General features: G+C 48.4%; 1 protein-coding gene across 1 annotated transcript; it reads right to left on the reverse strand.

The window, feature by feature from the left end:
• Positions 1–318: 318 nt before the first annotated feature.
• ART5 (ADP-ribosyltransferase 5) lies at positions 319–4027 on the reverse strand. The gene is given in 6 exon segments (XM_020883821.2): positions 319–653; positions 656–685; positions 771–803; positions 1388–2111; positions 3220–3410; positions 3613–4027. Coding segments are annotated over 5 exon segments (945 nt in total). The 5' UTR covers positions 3304–3410; positions 3613–4027; the 3' UTR covers positions 319–579.
• Between the last annotated feature and the right edge of the window lie 11437 nt (positions 4028–15464).

The following is a 15464-nucleotide window of genomic DNA, read 5'->3' on the forward strand; positions in this document are numbered from 1 at the left end:
CTGAGGCTGGGAGGCAGGGGTCCTGGTTTGAAAACAACCTCCCTGACCTTCAGCAAGTTGCTTCCTTCCTTGGCTCTGCATTCCTTGTCAGACAAACGGCCGAGGAAGCCATCTGTCCCCCTTCCTGCCTTCCTGGCTGTTGTGAGGAACCTGTCTGTCTATTAAAGTATCTGGGGTTGCAGGCTATGGGGTGTGAAAAGGGTCTGCACCTGGACCATGTCTAAAAGTGATCAAGAAGTCATTCATTTGAATCCCTGAGTCCCATAAGACCAAAGCAGGGCAGATAGTCCAGTCTCATGAAACAAAGCAGTCATGAAATTTGATGTCACCATACTGCAGCACTGTTTAATGGAGTAGCCATCACAGCATTATCCTTGCTTGTCCCCGGGAGTCCCCACCATATAGCGGGGCTCCCTCCACCCTACCATGGCCTCAGATCCCCCAACATCCTGGTTGAAGACATGGCTGCTAGGTCTGGGTCTGAAACCATCTTGTTGCTTCTCCAGGCTCTTCGAAGCCCCCCTTCTTCATCTGGAGGTCACATGTTCCCAGGACTCCTAAGTGGCAGGCATTGAATGTTCACTGCCCAGCTCCTAAGAGCTGGAACCCCCAAGAGGCCAAGAGCAGGGTCTTCCAGGAGAGCAGAGGAAAGGCCCTTTGGAGAGTGAGTCTGCCTGCCCGCCTGCTAGTGAGAGAAGAAAAGACAGTGAATGGTCAGCAGGGCCAGTGGGGAGTCAAACAGTCGAGGTAGGGACCCGAGGGTGACTCACTTGGCACAGACTCACAGCTCAGCCTCTTCTTCTCTGCAAAAGACACCACAGTGAGGCCTCCAAGTAGACAGACCCTCACACCACAAACTTCCCTTCCCATCAGGCCCTTCCAAGGCCACTGCTCATCACAATCCACCTTTCCCTTCTGCCAAATACACTTCTGACTTCCCTTCCTCCTCCTTCTGCAAGAAAGCTTCCCCGTTTGCCTTTCCATCCCTGCCCCATCTTGGCCCAGTCACTCTGTCCTGCCTCAGTACTGGGGAATAGCACATATGCGTCCCATCAACTCACTATGCCCATGGCCTCCTGAGATCTGAAGCTGCACTCCTGCCACTTTCCTCTGCTTATTGCCCTCCTTAACCTTTTGGTCTATTAGACTGTGTAGCAGAAGGAAAATTTTGAGAACATTTAGAGAATCATCTGAGAATATCACATGTGCAGAAAACACTTATCTGACTATCTCTGAGCTGGCAGAACCTAAGTCACAGAGAAAAATATCTCCAACTAGCTTCTGGCCCTCAACTTCCTCATTAATGACGTGGGTCTCTTGAAGGCCCTGGGGACTGAAATCAACTGGGGACCTCCTGGCAGTCCTGCTTCCCTCATGCATGACTCACCACCCAGATAGGCGCAGTTAAAGTGGCTGCACATCTGATCACTGCTGGAGAGAGTCACCAGGCTTTTGTTTCCTTCCTTAGAGAAACTCGTCACCACGAAGACTTCATGCGGGGGGATCAGCACCTCACGCTCTTTAGGAAAGACAGACAGGGCCTGGATCGGGGCCCCAAAGCAAGTCCTTAGAGAGAAGAAGGTGGCATTACCAAATCTGTGGGCCACTGCCTCATCCAGGGAGCTGGAGGTAAACTTGCCGAAGCGGATAGAGTCCCCCACATTCTTGGGTTCAAAGCGAATGGTGCCCACGCCACGGAACACTGCCTGCCCGGGTTCCCTGCTGCAGCCCCCACCGCCCCGCAGCAGCTGCAGGGCCCGGGTCAGGTAGAAATGCAGCGCCTTGAAAGGGAAGTGGTTCATGTAGGACTCCCAGGAGCCACCACCAGTCCGCACAGCCTGGTTCAGCTCCCGGTACAAAGTGTTGGATGAGTTGGTGTAGACCATGATGGCGATTCCGTGCTGGCTTCTGAAGCCAGGAGGCAGAATGAGCCCTGGACGTTTTTGCTCCCAGGCCTTCTGGGCTGTCTCCCAGGACTCCCGCAGCAGGGCATGGTTGGCCATCTCCTTCTCTAGCAGAAGCACTGCTTTCTCCTCCATCTCCTCCGAGCAGCCCACATAGGCATCATCAAATGTGTCTGGAGCCAGGCTCAGGTTCTGGATGGAAATATTCTGCGATAATGGAGAAAAGGAAGAGAGGAGCCACACAGGAAAACATATAAGTTCAAGGTACTGGACAGAGGTCCTGGTGGAAGATCAGTTTAGAAGCACAGAATCTCAGTCTAGGACTTCCCTGGCAGTCCAGTGCTTAAAACTCTCGGCTTCCTATTCAGGAGACACAGGTTCAATCCCTGGTCAGGGAACTAAGATTGGCTGCACTGTGGGACCAAAAAAACTCCCACCCCCCAAGTGCCCCCAAATCTCATTTCTATGCCCAAAATACGGTGTGAAATTTGCCAAGAGCTCCAAAATGTAAATAACAGGCCCTGGAGTCAGTCAAATATGGGTTAATTCCTGAATTCACCACTTACTGCTTGTGAGATCTTGGGCAAGTCTCAACTTTTCTGGGCTCAGGTTTTCCCCTTATACACTGAGGATACTTCCAACCTCATAGGGTTACTGTCAGGACTTCGTATAGATCCTCACTGTGTACTAACTAAGAGGAGTCATCTATCATTAGGTTCCTGCACGTGGTGGGACATGGGGCTGGATGACCTCCAAACACCTTTCTGGCTCTGAGACTCACTGTGCAGATAACATACAAATATACAATCAATCTCCAATGACCTGACCCCATACCCAGCCTCTGACTCTTTCCCTCTCCCACACAGGTGTGTAGACACCACACCAGGTCCCTGTCAGCTCTGAGACTCAGTCCTCTCCCGCTCTAGAAACCTGCATCCTCCAACCTGGGGTGGGAGTGGGGAGGAGGTCAAGCCCTGGTCTGGGAGGGGCTGCAGGAGGGTCGTACACAGGTAACCCTAAGCTGAGTGTGTAGGCTGGGCCATGATGGGAGATGGGAAGTGAGAGGAGAAAGCTGGAGGCTGTCCCGAGGGAGGAGGGTATGAAGGAAGGAGGGTCACAGGAGGACCAGTGAGTGGTGGTGGGGTTCTGGGAGATGGAATGGGAACTTGGGGCTCCCTGCAGTGACCCTGAGAGGAAGAGGGTTCAGAGGATGACATCCTAGAGAAGCATTCCTGGCAGGGATCTTTGAGGAGCCAAGGCAATGGGTTCCCCCGAAGTGTTCCTTATGTGGCAGCAGATAGTTCCCCCCTGTTACCTGCCGGGGGACAGATGGGTGGACACCGCTGCCGAGGGTGTGGAGGCTGAGGCAGCTGAGGGCGATCAGCAGAGCTGCCAACATTATTCCTCAGAGACACTTGGAGAGTGAGATCCAGCTGAGGGTGGGACCAGCGACGGTCCAGGCTTGGCTTCGATGGGCTGGGGGACAGAGATTTGGCCAGGCAGGGCCTGGGCGGGGCCAAGGGCGGCTCTAAGTGAGTGGGTGGGGCTTGGGTTTTTAGCATCCACCGCCTTCACCCCTGCACAACCTCAGTCTGCTCCCCTCCTCCCGGCTGTCGGAGTGCTTAGCACCTTTTGCCCCGGGGGTGATATAGGCGGATGGGTAATTTGGCTCCTTGGAAAGCGGAGGAGACGGGATTTAAGGACCCACCTGGAGGTGGCGAAGACCCAGTGCGAGAAAAAGCACTTAAGTTTCCGGGCAGCGGGGGCTGAAGTCTACGCGGGCGCAACGATGTCCCCTGTCCCCGGAGTCCCGCAGATCAACAAAGTCCGCGGCTAAGTATAGCACCGGTGGCGGTAACCCGACACCTCTCTTCCGCAACAACAGACACCGGGGTTGGGAGAGCGGGACTGAGGGCTGTAACTCCCCTTCCCAGGGACCGCGCGGTCTTTCTCGAAGACCTTCTTTGTCTTCAGGCAAGACCAGGGCTAGAGAAGGGGAATTTTGAGACGTGGTCTCTCCCTCGGGAGGGCCCTCACCGCTATGGCCGGGCCTCCCCACCAGTAGGTGGAGGGGACCAAAAGGGTTCCTCCCGCTGAGAGTTCACCACAAGTGCGCTCGTTAATTTGCATACAATTTGCATATGGCCAACTGTTGGGTGATGTGTACTCCAGCATCTGAGCGGTCTCCACCCCTCTCCTTTCTCTTTACACCCCTTCCGTTCCGTAAGCCTTGCCCAGATGCAGGGCTCTCTCCCTCATCCTCAGGGGCCAGCCTTGCCCTTCCCCAGACCCTCTGTCCCCTGACCTCTCAGACTCAGGTGACCCCATGTTTATAAACACTAACCTTTTCCCTCACCTCCCTGGGCTTGCCTATAAATACCCAACTCTGTGTTTTGGGTGTCCCCTGGGAGGTAATGGGAGAAGGGACCAGTGAGGAATCAGTCAGCAGCTCTGGGAAGAACTTTCTGTGAGCATGAACCTCTGGGGGTGGCAGGGTTCCTCCCCCAGAGTGCCCAGAGGACCTCGGGGTCCAGAAACCAGGATTAAAGAGATGTGCCTGCTACCTACTGTGTCTGAGATGAGCATAAAAGGTTAGCTTTATCCCAGGGCCTTGTCCTGGTCTGGCTCATTAATTCAGCCCAATCTTTGTTCCCTCATCTACTCAGGTTGCCAGCCAAATAAAGAATTTCCTTCACCTAGAATACTGCTTCCTCCAGAAATCCTTTCTGTAGACCAAAAAGGAAGACAAGCTGTGTCCAGGGTTGAGGGAGGAGGGTGAAAAGAGGGGCATCCCAAGGAGTTCCCTGGTGGCCTAGGGGTTATGATTTAGGCATTCACTGTGGTGGCCCTGGTTCAATCCCTGGTTAGGGAACTGAGATCCCACAAACCAGAAGGTAAACAAAAAAGAAGAGAGGCAGTCCAAAAAACCCGACTGCTTGTCGGCAAACACAGCAAATCAAGACAAGTTCTTTCATCCCCTTCCAATGAGACTGGTATCAGGAGTCACTCTGCTGTTTTACATTATTGTGAAAAACAGCATGTCACCTACATATCCTCATGCCTCTCCCCCTAGAGGGTCCTGAGCATTGACAGTTGCTGGAACAGAAGATACTATACTGTCTGGGACAACTAGGTATGAAGGGATGGACACTTCCTGTGACAAGATCTGCTGGTATCAGTATTTTGTCCTCGCTCTATCCTCTGGCTTTGGGAATTGCTTCTCCCATTGAGAGACCTGTCTTAAAGAAAGGCTTCAAGAGATGGAGTCAAATCTAGTAATTGAACAGTGGTCTGGAGTGAAGATCACATGGCCAATTAACGCTGGAGTTGGGACCCAGACTCTCTACTCTGGGAATCTCTTCTTGCTCCTCAGGTGAGTCTCCATGCTCACCTGAAAGGATCAATAAAGAGCTACTCCCTGAGGCCAGGGATTTTGAATGTGGGACCACACCCAGCAGGGAAGCAGTTGTTCCAGCCTGGATCCTTGATTACTGTCTGGATTCAGGGATTCCCTTTTTCATGGGAAGAGCTCTGGCACAAGCACCCTGGGCAGAGGTTAGTGTTCTGGGCCTAGAGGAGACATCCAGAAATAGATGGGGAGTTCAGTTTAGTCACTCAGTCATGTCTAACTCTTTGTGACCACATGGACTGCAGCATGCCGGCTCCCTGTCCATTACAAACTCCCAGAACTTGCTCAAACTCATGTCCATCAAGTCGGTGATGCCATCCAACCATCTCATTCTCTGTTGTCCCCTTCTCTTCCTACCTTCAATCTTTCCCAGCATCAAGGTCTTTTCCAATGAGTCAGTTGTTCAAATCAGGTAGGCAAAGTATTGGAACTTCAGCTTCAGCATCAGTCCTTCCAATGAATATTCAGGATTGATTGCCTTTAGAATTGACTGGTTTGATCTCTTTGTAGTTCAAGGGACTCTCAAGAGTCTTCTCCAACACCACAGTTCAAAAGCATAAATTCTTTGGCACTCAGCTTTCCTCATGGTCCATCTCTCACATCCATAGATGACTACTGGAAAAACCATAGCTTTGACTAGATGGACCTTTGTCAGTAAAGTAATGTCTCTGCTTTTTAATATGCTGTCTAGGTTGGTCATAGCTTTTCCTCTAAGGAGCAAGTGTCTTTGAATTTCATTGCTGCAGTTACTATCTGCAGTGATTTTGTAGCACAAGAAAATAAAGTCTGTCACTGTTTCCATTGTTTCACCATCTATTTGCCATGAAGTGATGGGACCGGATGCCATGATCTTAGTTTTTTGAATGTTGAGTTTTAAGCCAGCTTTTTCATTCTCCTCTTTTCACTTTCATCAAGAGGCTCTTTAGTTCCTCTTCACTTTGTGCTATAAGGGTAGTATCATCTGCATGTCTGAGGCTATTATATAGATGGGGAAGTGTCACATTTTTGAGCAGCTGTGTGGGAGAGGTACAAGGGGTGTGGGATTTGATGATATAAAAGAGAAACCCACCCTTCTTCTCCCCTGGTGGTTGTCATTAGAGACCAGCTTTCCTGCCCCGGAGAAAGTCTCGGTAAGGGGTACACCAACCCCCTCTTGGGCGCTAGGCATGGAAAACAGTTTCTGAAATGGAAAGTTTGGGGTGTTAATGGTAGAGTCACAGCAATCATTAGGAAAAGTTTCAAGAAACCTTTTATCTGTCTTTTCAGGACACTATAACAAAATACCACAGACTGGGTAAATTTTCAACAACAAATACTTATTTTTAACAGTTCTGGAGACTGAAAGGTTGAGACCTGAGTGCTAGCCTGGTCAGATGAAGGCCTTTTCCTGGTTCATAGCCAGCACCTCCCCACTGGGTCCTCACAGGTTGGAAGCTGCTGGGGAGCTCTGTGGAGTCTCTTTTATAAGAAGAGCAATCCCAATCATGAGGCCTTATGAACTAATAATCTCCCAAAGGCCCCACCTTCTAATATATGACACCAGGCATTAGAGTTCCAGCATATGAATGTTGGGGAGACTACTTCACATTATATGGAGAGGTTTGGGATACTTACGGAAGTTTCAGGCAATTGGGAAATTTAGGGATTTCTGGGGAAGAAGTTGGAGCCACACCCCCAGTAGGGAATATGTTCATCACTGGCCTGGATGAGGGGCAACCAACAAGAGAGGTGCCCTGAGCAGGATGAAGGAAGGACAGAAGGGCAGCTGCTGGGAGAGGAAAAGGGGTTGCCAGTGCCTCCACTTCCTGACCTCCCAGGCCCTCCCTGCCACTCTGGCCCCCACACCATTTCCCCAGAACTGGTCACTAAGCCATCAACCCACCTGCTTTGCAGGGGCTCCATTACTAGCGACACCCAGAAAGCCTCTCAGACTGTCAGCAAACATGCCAGGAGGCCTCATGTGTGCCTGGCCTTGGGCTGAGCCCTGGGGACACAGAGTGGGTCATACTCAGTCTTGCCCTCAAGGAACTCACATGCCAGGAGAGGGGGCAGACTTGGAAGGCAGCACAGTATGATTAGCACAGTGACAGAGGAAAGCATAGGGTGATTCAGGAGACCAGAGGAGTTGGAGGGCTTCCTAGAGGAGGTGGCCCCTGAGCTGATCCTTGAAGAGTGGGTAGCAGGAGAAGGGCAGTCCCAGCATATGGAGGGAAGCAGCAGCGCCTCATCTGCGACTTTCTTCTGTGCTATCCAAGTGAAGCAGGGGTGGCGGGGCACAAGGCTCAAGAGGTCACAAATGACCAGGTCACAGAGGGCTTCAAACGCCAGTGCCAGGAGGTTGGACTCTGTCCTGAGGGTAATTAGGGAAGTTTCGTTTAGTTATATTGCCTTTTTTTCCTTTCATGTTGTATTCTCGTCCCTTCCCTCATAGTCTTCATGTCTGTATTTTGAGATATTTCTCCCAGCAGGTTTAGCACAAAGGTTGTGAAGCAGGTGAGGAACATGATCAGCTGTGCTTTAGACTCATTGTTCTCCCTGCTCCAGGGGAGTGTGGAGTTGCAGGAGCAACAGTGAAAGCAGGAAGACCAGGGAGGAGCCAGGGCTGACTGGAGCCTTAGTGGGAGAGGTGGCAATGGGGAAATGGAAGGACCATTGAAGATGGATCCATACTGTGCACACATTAGTTGGCAACCCATTGACTGTTTGACAAATGACTGAATGGATGAAAACCCAAGCAACCATCTAGGGTCACTGGATGAATAACAGGTAGTAGATTACATGAGACTCTTCTGGTGCCGAGTTCAGAGGAACCACCCTGAGCTGGATGAAGTCCAAAGAGAAATTTATCACAAGGATCCCAGGGTATTTCTCAGTATCCAAAGGCCAGAAGTGAAGTCTCTGAAAAGCCAAGGAAGTGCTTTACCTGTGTCTTGGCGTCAAGCAGCTCTCTTTGCTCCTCAGCCCTCCCTGCCTCTTTCCCTGGAACCTCTTCTCTCCCTAAATTCAGTATACCTGTGACTCTCAAATGCCTCTTGTTGTTTATTCTGCTCCCTCTCAGACATCTGCTCCTGGAGAGTCCACATGTGTCAAACTGAACTCACCACATCCCCTCAAAATTGATCCTTTACTCAATACATTTTTTTAAAAATTCAACACCTACTGTGTGTTGGGATGAGAGAGGTAAGCTTACAATTCTACTCTGTTTTCTTCTGTATTTCCAACTTAGCATGGGAACCTTGTTTTCCTTGAGTGTTTCCCGGAGTGCTTGCCTTCATTTCCCTCATCTCATCCCGTAAACCATACAGACGTAACTTAACGTCCAGTCAGTTCTACGTGGTAACAGTGGGCACACTCTCAGTGCCCATACCTTAGTCTGACCACATGATGCAATGTCCTCAGTCTGACTTCACCGTTCCCTGTCCTGAAATCTTTTATTGCTGTGTTTCTGCAGGGCAGAGATGGGGACAGAAACAAGGCAATGGAGAGGCAGTGAGAGATATAGTTGGCTTTGAGTTTTCACTACATGACCATTTTGCTGTAGGCCACAAAATCTCAGGGGGATGCAAACATTTATTCTCATGCTCCTGGGTCTTCACAGAGAAGGCATTGTCAATCCACTCCAGTACTGTTGCCTGGAAAATCCCATGGATGGAGGAGCCTGGTAGGCTGCAGTCCATGGGGTCGCTGGGAGTCAGACATGACTGAGCGTCTTCACTTTCACCTTTCACTTTCACGCATTGGAGAAGGAAATGACAACCCACTCCAGTGTTCTTGCCAAAAAATCTCAGGGATGGGGGAGCCTGGCGGGCTGCCATCTATGGGGTCGCACAGAGTTGGACATGACTGAAGCGACTTAGCAGCAGCAGCCTGGGCCTTCAGGTTGACTGTAGATGGGCTAATGTGAGCTTGGATGGGCAGCTCTGCCTCAGGCTGCCAGTCTGCCTCAGCAGGCCGCCTCCTTGTTGTGGGCTGGGCCCAGGTGTGCTCCTCAGGGGCCCAGACTGGAGGATCAGTTCTAGGCCATGTTGTGATGGTCTCTGACCCAAAAAGGAGACCTTCTCTTTTGGTTTGGGCTCCCCCTAAAGCAGACCTAGAGGCAAGCACTTAGGTGAACTAAGCTTATTTGTAAGGTGATCTCAGGAATTACCAGTGAAAGAGTGGAAAAGTGAGATAGAGAAGAGAGACAAGTCCCCCTGCAAAAAGTGTGTGACCACTGTGGTCAACTATGTCTCCCTGGAACCCTCTGTGGACTAGGGAATCTGATGTTCCACCCTCATTGGGTGAGAGTTGTCCCTGGGAATATTAAGTCTCCTGCACACTGAGGCTGCCCTGAGCAAGTTCCCAGGATGACGGAGAAAGGCTTGGACACAGGAATGTATGGAGCATTAGGGGTGGGAAGCTGCCAGATGCTTGAGAATTATTCATCACTCCTGTGTTCCAATCTGAAGATGAGCTGAGGCAACACTGAATCAACAGTGACTAGCAGTCTCCTTTATACCACACCCCTCTATGAAATCTCAGGAAAGATTCTGAGTTTCTTGCTTGAGTTATGTGTCCATCTGTGAGTCAATCACAGTGGCCAGGGCATTGAGCACCTGTTTGGGGTCATGTGTTCCCCTCAAGGGTTGCAGATTGAAGAAACCCCCACGGAACCCATGGACTGCATCCTCCACAAAGATAGGATCTATCATAGAGGCTCAGGCATCTTTGTTAGATTTCAAAAGACCATAAGAGTTCAAGTAGTTTCTAGCCTACTACATACTCTGCCCAGTAACATTCTATCCTGGAATTAAGGAGCAGAACCTCATGCTTTACAGACCACTGTGATGCCATTTTTCAATTCTACCTACTCCATTTCTCTTGTGGACAGCTCATCACTTAAACCCACTCCTGGTGCAAATGTGTTTCCATCAGGCTTTTTGGCTTCTTGTAACATGCATCTCATGCTACGTGAAATTCCTCCCTCCAGCTCCGTCTCCACCTTAAAAGAGCTTAAAAAGCAGGGATATGGGTTTTGTAGTTATTTCTGTTCATAATGTTTTCCTCAGCACCTGACATAAGATTTTTCTCAAGAGTTTTCTGTTGAATGAATGAGTAACCAGGTTTTGAGGGAGGGAAGATAAGGAGTTCAGTTTGGGAAATGTTGAATTTGCCAGAAGCTGCTGTTAACTCCATTGCCCAGAGAGGCTCACACCTCAATTGAAACTGTGAATTGGCAGTGACAGGATCTTCGATTGGGAGACTCATAAAATTATAGCCACAGAACATCCCAGTGTCCTAGGATCACTGAACTTGCAAAATTTAGACTCCACCAAAAGCCAGAGGAGATTAGGGAGCAGGGATGCTGAAACTGAGTGAAACTGGGAGTGGATCCACAACCACCTTGAAATTTGTGTAAAAGCTATGCGAAGGCACATAAATGCATTTTTGGAGGAGAAGGTTCAGCTTTCATCAGATTTCAAAGATAAAAATCCACTAATTGCATTGTGGTTTTTATAAAAGAAGAAAAACAGAAATACCTGAGAATCTGCTGGTATGTGCCTAGAATACCTCTGCAAGGATGACAGGAAATGGGAACACTGGTACCTCTGGGGAGAGGAGGTGGGATTGAAGAATCAGAGAGAAGGGCATTTCACTGCAGGCCTTGTGGACTATACATTTTCAACAATGTAAATGTATTACCTTTCTGAAAATTAAGTTAAAACTTCATAATATTAAAATTAAAGTTATGACATGAGTGGTAGTAGAGAGATTAGGACTCTTGGCCTTTCATGGCCAAGGACCTGGGTTTGATTCAGTTCGGGGAACTAAGATCCCACAGTCTGCGTGGTGCAGCCACAAAAATAATAATAAAGTTATGATTGATCCTGTTAGTGAGCAGAGACTTAAATTAACAACTAGGTAATGTTTGTGCCCACCAGTTAAATGGAAATTAAAAGAGATTAATATTGCAAGTGTTGGCAAAGACATGGAGAAACGGGACTTATCCACTGTTGGTGGGAGGATAAGAGGGACCTTTTGAATGGCAACTTGGCAGTGGCTACCTAAAGGAACACTATTCAGGGCTTCCCTGCTGGCTCAGTGGTAAAGAATCTGCCTGACACAGGAGACACAGGTTCAACCCCTGATCCAGGAAGATCCCACGGAGCAGGTAAGCCTGCGTGCCTCAACTATTGAGCCTGTGCTCTAGACCCAGGAACTGCAACCGCTGAATCTGTGTACCCTGGAGCTAGTGCTCTGCAACAAGAGAAGCCACCACAATGGGAAGCCCGAGCACAGGAGCAGAGTAGCCCTTTCTCTCAGCAACCAGAGAAAAGCCCACACAGCAATGAAGACGCAGCATAGTCAAAAGTAAAGCATAGTCAAAACAAAACAAAGCAAAAATGAACTGTCTTCAGTTCCTTGAAATATTGTATTTTTTATATCTTTCCTATAAAATTATGCAGACAAGTAGAAAAGGATTTAGACACATGGATAAATCACTGTGATCAAATGTGTAACATCAAAAACTAGGGAAAAAATTCTGTGTCTATCAAGAAGGAAAGGGTTAAATAAATTATGGATTAATTCTAACATGAAATTCCATGCTACCATTATAAGGAACAAGGTAGATATGAATGTAGGACATGGAAGACTATAGTCAACATTTTCCTGGGAAAATGTAGAACATGTATGTGTAAGTATGTTTCCTTTCTTTTTGAAAAGAGTGGCAGTAAAACACCCAAACCCACACAATATTGTAAAGCAATTATTCTTCAATTAAAAAGAAATAAATTACAATGTTAAAAAAAAAAGTCATTTTAAAAAAACACCCCCCAGACTCTTCAATAAATGGTGCTGGGGAAACTGAACAACTACATGTAAAAGAATGAAATTAGAACACTTCCGACCATACGCAAATACAAACTCAAAATGGATTAAAGACCTAAATGTAAGACCAGAAACTATAAAACTCTTAGAGGAAAGCATAGGCAGAACACTCGATGACATAAATCAAAGCAAGATCCTCTATGACCCACCTCCTACAGTAATGGAAATAAAAACAGAAGTAAACAAGTGGGACCTGATTAAACTTAAAAGCTTTTGCACAGCAAAGGAAACTATAAGCAAGGTGAAAAGACAACTCTCAGAGTGGGAGAAAATAATAGCAAATGAAACAACTGACAAAGGATTAATTTCCAAAATATACAATCAGCTCATACAACTCAGTACCAGAAAAACAAACAACCCAGTCAAAAAGTGGGAAAAAGACCTAAACAGACATTTCTTCAAAGAAGATATACAGATGGCTAACAAACACACGAAAAGATGCTCAGCATCACTCATTATTAGAGAAATGCAAATCAAAGCCACAATGAGATATCACTGCACACCAGTCAGAAAGGCAAACATCAAAAAGTCTACAAACAATAAATGCTGGAGAGGCTGTGGAGAAAAGGGGACGCTCTTGCACTGTTATTGGGAATGTCAATTGATACAGCCACTATGGAAGACGGTATGGAGGTTCCTTGAAAAACGAGGGATAAATCCACCATGTGACTCAGCAATCCCACTCCTAGGCATATATTCTGAGGAAAGCATAATTGAAAAAGACACATGTACCCCAATGTTCATTGCAGCACTATTTACAATAGCTAGAACATGGAAGCAACCAGATGTCCATTGACAGATGAACGGATAAAGAAGTCGTGGTACATATACACAATGGAATATTTCTCAGCCATAAATAGGAACATATTTGAGTCAGTTCTGATGAGGTGGATGAACCTAGAACCTATTAGAGCAAAATAAGTCAGAAAGAGAAAGATAAATATCATATTCTAATGCATATATATGGAATCTAGAAAAATGGTACCGAAGAATTTATTTACAGGGCAGCAGTGGAGAAACAGACATAGAAAATAGACTTATAGACATGGGGAGAGGGGAGGAGAGGGTGAGATGTCTAGAAGGAGTAACATGGAAACTTACATTTCTGTAAGGAAAATAGACACCCAATGGGAATTTGCTGTATGACTCAGGAAACGCAAACAGGGGTTCAGTATCAACCTAGAGTGGTGGGATGGCGGGAGAGATGGGGGGAGGTTCAAAAGGGGGAGGATCTATGTACACCTATGACTGATTCATGTTGAGGATAGACAGAAAACAACAAAATTCTGTAAAGCAATTATTTTCAATAAAGAATAAATTAATTAAAAAAACCCCAAAAGATGCTGCCTATCACAACTAAGATCTGGTGTAACCAAATGAATGAATGAATTAGTTAATAAAAATTTATTTAAGAAAGTAAAAGAATATAAAACAAAAATAGGGTGTACAGACAACTGTGTACATGTATATTTAATAGTATATTACTGGTAGTGCATCAAAAAAGGTCTTAAATGGTACCATTAGCACAAGAGCAGCAGCCAGGGGTGAAAGTGAGAAGAGGGACATGGAGGAAGAGGAAGCAAAGGGGGATTTGGGCTCTGTGATTCATTCATACACAATAAGCACACATTTCTTGGCAATAAAATGAAATGAAAGCACCAAATTGGAAACTGTCTGTTCCAATCTTGACCCAAACCTGGGATGCCTTTTTGGAGCCACTTCAGGCCCTCAGCATGCCTACCACCAGGGTGTAGGGAGCTTTCGTGGGGAAGCACTACCCTCTGGACTCTCCCTTATCCAGCCCCTTCTACCCTCACAACCTGGAGGTCTCTAAGTGAAACCATCTTAAGGTCCCGGTCCGTAGTGGCTCAGATGGCAAAGAGTCTGCCTGCAGTGTGGGAGACCCGGGTTTGATCCCTGGGTGGGGAAGATCCCCTGGAGAAGGAAATGGCAACCCACTCCATTATTCTTGCCTGGAGAATCCCATGGATTGAGGAGCCTGCCAGGCTACAGTCCGTGGCATCACAAAGAGTTGGACACGACTGAGTGACTTCACTTTCAGTTGGAAGCAGGCATGCAGGGAGAGTGGAGGACCCTCTGGATCCACTAGAAATTTACGTCTCTATGACTCATGACCCCGTCTCTGGTCCCTAAGACATTCCTTCTTGGTATCTCTGAACCACACCACCACTCCAGCCCTGCTAATTCATCCACTCATGACCGGGCCTGCTCACTTGGCCTACAACCCAGTGCCAGTCCCTCACTTCCTCCAGTTCTGCCTCAGGATCTCCCGGCATACCCTCCCCTGGGGTTGTGTTGAGGGTAGAAATGGTCCAGGGCAGACTCACCTTCTGAGAGACCCCACCCCCATCTCTACTCCCACCCCCCAGACCTGGGCAACAGACTGACAGAGCTCACCATTATGGTGTCTCGACTACAAAGTGAGGTAGCTGGTGTGCAGCAGGCTGTGGTGGAGGCAGGGCCAAGCCAGCCGCCGAATGAGCCAGCATCCTCAGCCACTACATCACCCGAATGCACAACAGCTTCCAGAACCTGGGGCCCCCCCATCCCTGAGACCCCAGAGCTGACAGTGCCAGCGATGGTGGGGACCCAGGGGTCTTAGGAAACAGGGCTTCCGGATGCCAGAGGGGCTCAGGCTCCAGCTTCTGGGGAGTCTGCCCCCTCCTCCCCAGCTCACGTGTTAGTGCACAGGGAGCAAGAATCAGAGGGGGCCGGGGACCTGCCCCAGGAGGCAGACCTGGGGGCCGAGGAGGGGACCTGATGCTGGGGGAGGTCCCTTCTTCTGTTGTGACTGGAGCAGCCTAGGTAGCTGAGGGCGGGGGTCACTTCATGGGAGCCACTGCTGCCTTTCTGGCCTCAAAAACGTCTCTGCTCTGGAACTCAGATGTCTCCAGAGTGTGTTAGAATCTCTGTCTCATGATGTTTTGAGATCGCCAATGTCAAAATGAACCCTGATGGGAGAGAACACAGAGAAATGGCTTGCTCTAGGGACCCGATGTCTTGGGCTTAGGATCCTACTTTAAGCTCCTTCAGACTTTTGATGGAACTGTCCCCCTTGCTGCCTTCTGGGCTGTTGTGAGGAACCTCTCTGTCTATTAAGGTATCTGGGGTTGCAGGCTATGGGGTGTGAAAAGGGTCTGCACCTGGACCATGTCTAAAAGTGATCAAGAAGTCATTCATTTGAGTCCCTGAGTCCCTGAGTCCCATAAGACCAAAGCAGGGCAGATAGTCCAGTCTCATGAAACAAAGCAGTCATGAAA

This window comes from Odocoileus virginianus, chromosome 10, assembly GCF_023699985.2.
Source record: "Odocoileus virginianus isolate 20LAN1187 ecotype Illinois chromosome 10, Ovbor_1.2, whole genome shotgun sequence".
NCBI lineage: Eukaryota > Metazoa > Chordata > Mammalia > Artiodactyla > Cervidae > Odocoileus > Odocoileus virginianus.